This window comes from Wasmannia auropunctata, unplaced genomic scaffold (genome assembly GCF_000956235.1).
Source record: "Wasmannia auropunctata unplaced genomic scaffold, wasmannia.A_1.0 LD335965.1, whole genome shotgun sequence".
NCBI classification, from domain to species: Eukaryota; Metazoa; Arthropoda; class Insecta; order Hymenoptera; family Formicidae; genus Wasmannia; species Wasmannia auropunctata.
Window position 1 is genome coordinate 19,416 of NW_012026925.1, and position 6,901 is coordinate 26,316.

Below are 6,901 nucleotides of genomic sequence, written 5' to 3' on the forward strand. Positions count from 1 at the left end.
TAGAATTTCGACATGTCGCAAAATTGCGATAAAAATCTCAATGGACTAGTCAAAATTTCCAGATCTAGCGACAAAATTACTATATAAATTGGCAAATTTGGAAAGTCTGACTTCCTTGATGACAGTCATAGAGAAGGCTATTAAAGTAATTTAAGAAAATAGTTTCTCACGCAAAATTTCACGGGAAAATTAGGAGAAAAGGTCAAAATTGGGGAGCAAGCATAATGAGACGGATCAGATTTCCAAAAAGAAAGAGAATGACAATAAGGACGAGAAATTTAAAAAGAATACAAAATTTTAAACCAAAATTTGATCAAGTTCGGAATTAAGGAATGTTGTTAGTGTGAGGCTGAGGGACATTTTCGCGCGGAGTGCCCCTCTCTATCGATTGAGGAGAGAAGAAACTCGGAGTAGTTGAGATTGACAAGGCGGATTCGATTGAAATTGCAAGCGATTGGCGCTGCTGTGTAGCAGTATCTGACAGCGACAATTAGCATCCCGAGCAGAAATTTTGAACAGGCTCTGATAGGGACTTAATAAGTATGACGCCTGATTAGGGGCTCATCAAGTAATCCTTGTTAGGCCCTGACCGTAAATGTAACGTCGAGAATTAAGATTGCCTGATCAGGAAAAAATCATCAAGGCCAGATAATTGCCCCTTGTTATACCTTATGTTTTCAATAGGGAGCATTAAGAATGTTGTAAAGGCGTTAATAGGGCGCTGATAAGGTGTTTGGTACTTAGATGTGTAACAAAAAAAAATTTCTTTTTTTTATTTTATGATTACATATTATTAATTTTTAGAGTTTAATTTGTGTTTATTTTATTTCGCATATTCTCTAGTTTATTAATTAAAATTTCGCAGGTTATTATAATTTTTGAAAACGCATCGTGATTCGAACCTGAAATCCCTAGTGTTCGTACGCGGAGTAGGCGTGAGCTCGCGCGGAGGCGAAAGCTAGCGCGACGGAGTTAGGAAAGGGAGCTCGAAGAAGGCCTTGATTGAATAGACAGCGATTAAGACGACACAGTTTAATAAAATGCATTATCCACACTATTTACAATTCTCCTTACACTATCTTCGCGGCGGAATAAAAACCAAGCTAACAGAGTAGCACAAAGCGCAGCGCAAGCGGGCACGTCTCTCAGAGAGGAACTTCGAAAAGCTGTCCACGCGCCCCCTCGCTCCTGCTTTTTATTGGCACATGCCCCTCTAGAAGGCTCCCCCCTTTCCTTTTGTCAAACAACGAGCAGGATTGCCTTATAAGGTGATAATTGTCGGAGCCTTGTAGAAGGGCATGATTTGTCATCGCTCGCTTTTGTAAAAAACATGTTTTGCTCGCGCCGTTTCGCGCCGCTCGAGGAGAAGCAGCCCGTGATTGGGCGCTGGTGACGGCGGCGGGCGCTGAGCGCGACCGTTGCCGCCCGCGCTCGGATTTGGCGTCACGCGCGTATGCCGTGATTATGGTCAATCTCGAACACCTAAAACAACAGATTTGTACGCTAACGCTGAGCTAATGACACTTTTTACGAAGGACTTATTTTTTCTGTTATATATATTTCTTTGTCACTAAGTTCTCGCGTCTAAACAAATACTGAGACCCAACACTCAACAGTAACAGTTACGGAATCGCACATGAGTGAAATCTACGAATTTAAACTAAAAATAGAGAATGAGCGAAAATTCAGCTAGAGATTATTATAACGCTCGTTATCAAACAATATGTTTTATCATTGATCGCATCCATGTTTCGATATTTAACACTATTATGAGAATAGGTATGAATATATAGTATATCGCTTATATAAATATTTTAATTAATTCACGCAAAATTTTTAAAACTGTGTTAGAAAAAAATCTTGCTTTTTGAGGTTATACCTCTAAATCAGGCAAAAGCCGGGAGTTTCATATTAGGGCATATCCTACTGCTTCCCCATCAGGCAAGGATCGGGAATTCCATGTCATGGCATATCCTACTGTTTCCCGCAATCAAACCAGAATCGGGAATTCCGTATTACGGCAAACCCTACTCTTTCCCGATCAGGCGTTCGTCATGCATCTAGCATTCCCGATCTAATGTCTGCTCATATCTTCCCTTTCCCCAAGTAACCGTCGCGGTGTGCACACGCGTTAGAGCAAGTGTCGATAGTGTGTATACATGTATCAGAATGTGCGAGCAAGGCAGCTGCACCCGAGCAAGTAACAGCAAAATCTTAGTAAATTGATCTTATTGTATGTTTTATTTTATTATTTTTTTCGAAGACTGCGAGTGCCTCGAACTTGTCTATGGAATTAAAATAAATTCAAACTGCATACAACGTTAACAGGTGTGCTTCAGTGAGTTTTATCTCTATTTCAATATTAACATTCTACATCTCTATTTTGTGTCTTCATACGTACGTATATTCATCTTTCTATCATTATTAATATAATCATATCCACCACGAATACTCTTCTTCCTATATTATTTTTATGTATACTTTCTCTTTCACCTTATTTCCTCGTTCTCTCCCATCTCTTCTATTTTTTTTTTTACACTTATTGCTCTTCTTTCACCTATATTCACTTCTTTTACTCCAAAAACTTATCTCGCTAAAAATCGCAATGCTCGTTAACCGCAAACGTTTTATATGAAGTTTTTATATAAAGAATATTATACAAAGAATAATCCGTAGCTAAGTTGCGTTCCAGGTTATCATTCTGTCCTTGAATGTTTAGAGATAGAAAAGTATAAATAAAATGACGCAATGATAAAATGACGACGACGCATTTCCCGAACGCATCCTGGCCGTTAACTACGAGCCGACTCATACCATGGACATAGGCCGACTCATACCATATTACATATATCGTCCTGATATCGTCCAGCATGAATGTTATGGCTGCCGCACATGATAATGCGAAAGAGAATAGCGATCGTTCAGGTATGTTCATTTTTAATATACATAAATTCGTTAATTTGTTAAATAAAAAATATTGTAGTTAAATATGAAATTAATTAATATTGCCAAAAGATAAAACAAATAATTAAGGCCAACAATGAGCAATTTATTAAATCCAAAGCTAAATTGTCAGTATTGTCAAATGATTATTAAGTAAACGAAAAAAATATAATAATAAAGTGAAATCGTTACAGTGTCAAATTTTAAAATAAACAATTATAATATAGCAAAGTTATATTGTTATAACCGTTTGTTTTAAAATTTGTCTGTGTACCGATTTCACCTTACTTATATTTTTATTTGCTGATTCTATAATCATTAGACAATCCCGTACTGATAAAACTCATATCGTATTGAACTTAATATATATTCGTCTTAATAACGAAGAATCAATTATGTATTAATTTTGTCAATTGACTACCTAATTATATTTATTTTTAAATTTACTACGCTTCAAAATTAATACATTTCATACAATTATAGATTTAGTTAGATTTTACAAAATGTTTAGACGTTTACCACAAGTTATTTTTTATTTTTTATTATTTATTATGTTTTATTTTGTACTATTTATTATCTTTTATATACACTTTTATATAACTGTGACATTTAATATGTATGTACATCAGTCTCGAAATTGGCCTTTAATACCTACTTTCTAGTGATCTTTTTTTTTACAGAGCTCTATTCTGTCAACTTAATTCACTTAATTATAAATTAATAATTTACATGTAATTTTATTCTTTTCTTTTTACTAATAAAGAGGGCTCTGTAAAGTCGAAAAATTTAGTCGCTTAATTTTATACTAACACATTGAATAAATTACTCTTTAACACCCCTTAATAAATTACTAAGTTCTTGGCTCTATTTAATTTAATTTTTGCCTTTGCATAATATAAGCCACAAATATTTTGTTCATTTTGCAAAAAGAAGATTGATTTCATTTATGATAATGGCTATTAAAACAAGACTGACTTTCGATTTGTTCTCGCGGTGTAGTCAAAGTGGCGGAACTATTAATGGATGCAATAGTTAGAAGCGCAGGAAAGGCTGCACAAGAATTACTGAAGAATTACAATGAGGATGCGAGCATTCTCAGCAGTGCCAAAATGACATGCCTGCATGTGGCCGCAAGGCAGGGTCAACGTGAACTATGCACCCTCCTTCTAGATGCTGGTGCTTCTTTACATATGGTCGACGAGAAAGGAAACACGCCTTTGCATTATGCGATACTCGGGTAAACTGGAAGTCGTTGCTGAAACTGCTGTAACGCTGCTTAAACTCACATCGGTACTATATATCTCTTGATTAAACAGCAATCAGCCAGAAACAACGGGTCTACTGTTATCGCGAGGCGCAGCCATAAATGCTCTCAACTACGAAGGAGATAGTGCTCTGCATACGGCTGCGTTGTATGGTTACCGCGAACTCTGCATCCTTCTTTTAGACGCTGGTGCTTCTTTGCGTGTGCTCGACAAGAACGGAAACACACCTTTGCATTGCGCGGTACTGAAGTAAGTTGGAAGACGATGCTAGATCTATCGTAACGTCAAACTAATATTGGTACGTATTCTCTCGTTTCATTAAACAGAAATCATCCAGAAACAACGGATCTATTGATATCTCGCGGCGCAGCCATCAATGCCGTTAACAACGCCGGACGTAATGCTCTGCATGAGGCCGCGTCGTATGGTCACCGCGAACTCTGCACCCTCCTTTTGGATGCTGGTGCTTCTTTACATTTGGTCGACAAGGGCGGAAACACGCCCTTGCATTGCGCGGCACTCAAGTAAGTTTGAAGTCGTTGCTGAATCTGCTGTAACACTGCTTAAACTCACATCGGTACTATATATCTCTTGATTAAACAGCAATCACCCAGAAACAACGGGTCTACTGTTATCGCGAGGCACAGCCATAAATGCTCTCAACTACGAAGGAAATAGTGCTCTGCATACGGCTGCGTTGTATGGTTACCGCGAACTCTGCATCCTTCTTTTAGACGCTGGTGCTTCTTTGTATGTGTACGACAAGAACGGAAACACACCTTTGCATTGCACGGTACTGAAGTAAGTTGGAAGACGTTGCTAGATCTGCCGCAACGTCAAACTAATATTGGTACGTATTCTCTCGTTTCATTAAACAGAAATCATCCAGAAACAACGGATCTATTGATATCTCGCGGCACACCCATCTTTGCCGTTAACAACGCCGGACGTAATGCTCTGCATGAGGCCGCGTCGTATGGTCACCGCGAACTCTGCACCCTCCTTTTGGATGCTGGTGCTTCTTTACATTTGGTCGACAAGGGCGGAAACACGCCCTTGCATTGCGCGGCACTCACGTAAGTTTGAAGTCGTTGCTGAATCTGCTGTAACGCTGCTTAAACTAACATCGATACTCACTCATTTGATTAAATAGCAATCAACCAAAGATAACGGATCTATTGATATCTCGCGGCGCAGACATCCATGCCTTTAACAACGCCGGACGTAGTGCTCTGCATGTGGCCGCGTCGTATAGTCAGCGCGAACTCTGCACCCTCCTTTTGGACGCTGGTGCTTCTTTACGTGCAGTCAGACAAGGGCGGAAACACGCCCTTGCATTACGCGGCATTCAAGTAAGTTGGAAGACGTTGCTACATCTGTTGTAACGTCAAACTAACATCGGTTTTCTCTCGTTTGATTAAACAGCAACCAGCCAGAAGTAATGGATCTACTATTATCCCGAAGAGCGGTAGTCAATGAAGTCGACAACAACAGACATACTGCTCTGCACATGGCAGTTAACAAACAGCACGTCCAATGCGTCAAAGTGCTGCTGCGTTATCATTGCGACGTCCAGCTCCAGGACATGTATGGCTATACGGCGTTGCACTATGCGATCAAGAACAACGCGTTGGATGTGATCGATGCGTTATGCATCGAGAGGGTCGACTTAACATTAAATGACAAGAAGGGCTTTAACATGCTGCATTATGCCGCGTTTGTGGGCAACGTTTAGTACGTTTATCTTAGAGCAGAATTAAGTATAATCGCGTAACCACACTTAATGCGCTCACGTTTGCGTAGCAATAGCTTAGCCCTCTGAAAATTCACTCAATTAATCTAATTTAACTATGTGAATTTGTGAATTTGCAGTGCAACAAAGAGGCTGGTTACACAAGTGCCTCACTTGGTGGATGTGAAAATGAAGGACGGAAATGCAGCGTTGCATCTAGCAGCGTTGAAAGGACACAGAGAAGTCGCGTCTATGCTTCTTTCGCAGAATGGCGGCCTCGCCGAAGTGAATTTGCGTAACAATTTAGGACAAACGCCATTGCACTTAGCAACTTCAGAAGGACACTTGTCGCTCGTCGAACTGCTGGTACAGCATAATGCGGACGTCGGTAATATAGATGTGAACGGAAACACCGTACTGCATATTGCGTGCGATTTAGCCAAGAACAAGAGCCAAAAAATTGTGTCTATACCCGAAAGTATCCGAGATTTACCACTTATACATGCGTATAAGTGGTACGCTGTACGTTGTCTATTTTTTACGTGAATATGTAAATCAGTTGTGTGTGTGTGTGTGTGTGCGTGTGTGTGTGTGTGCGTGTGTAATATACAATATACGTATGTAGTTAAAAAATACGGTGAATGTCAAAATAAAAAAAAACTCATTACATTAAAAGACAAATTACAATTAGATTCCTTCAAAATACTCTCTTACTAATGCACTTATCCCTATCTTTCTTGCTATTTGCTAAAGCAGTACTGGAAGTCTTCTTTCATAAGTGTCTTTAATTTGTGTTATTGTAACTGTCTCAATGTTTTCAATTAATTCGAAACCTTCACAGTAAACTCTAAATGACTATAAAGCCTTATTAGAGCATTAGAACGATGGGATAAATGTATTAGAAGTGGTAGGAGTATTTTGAAGTAAACCAATTATAAAGATCGGAAGAGCACACGTCTGA

The 6,901-nt window shown here is 39.0% G+C and overlaps 2 protein-coding genes across 2 annotated transcripts in view; both read left to right on the top strand.

The window, feature by feature from the left end:
• The window catches only part of LOC105454970, an 18,427-nt gene that overhangs the window by 6,361 nt on the left and 5,165 nt on the right, over nt 1–6,901 (top strand). The window lies entirely within an intron of this gene.
• Nucleotides 1,922–6,901, top strand: part of LOC105454997 (serine/threonine-protein phosphatase 6 regulatory ankyrin repeat subunit B-like) — a gene marked incomplete at its 3' end in the record, with an annotated part of 8,185 nt that continues 3,205 nt past the window's right edge. Inside the window, 11 exon segments of the mRNA XM_011698014.1 lie at nt 1,922–2,338; nt 2,870–2,925; nt 3,943–4,180; nt 4,260–4,457; nt 4,535–4,732; nt 4,812–5,009; nt 5,087–5,284; nt 5,362–5,518; nt 5,520–5,560; nt 5,634–5,942; nt 6,081–6,469. Coding sequence (XP_011696316.1) covers nt 2,880–2,925; nt 3,943–4,180; nt 4,260–4,457; nt 4,535–4,732; nt 4,812–5,009; nt 5,087–5,284; nt 5,362–5,518; nt 5,520–5,560; nt 5,634–5,942; nt 6,081–6,469 — 1,972 coding nt within the window.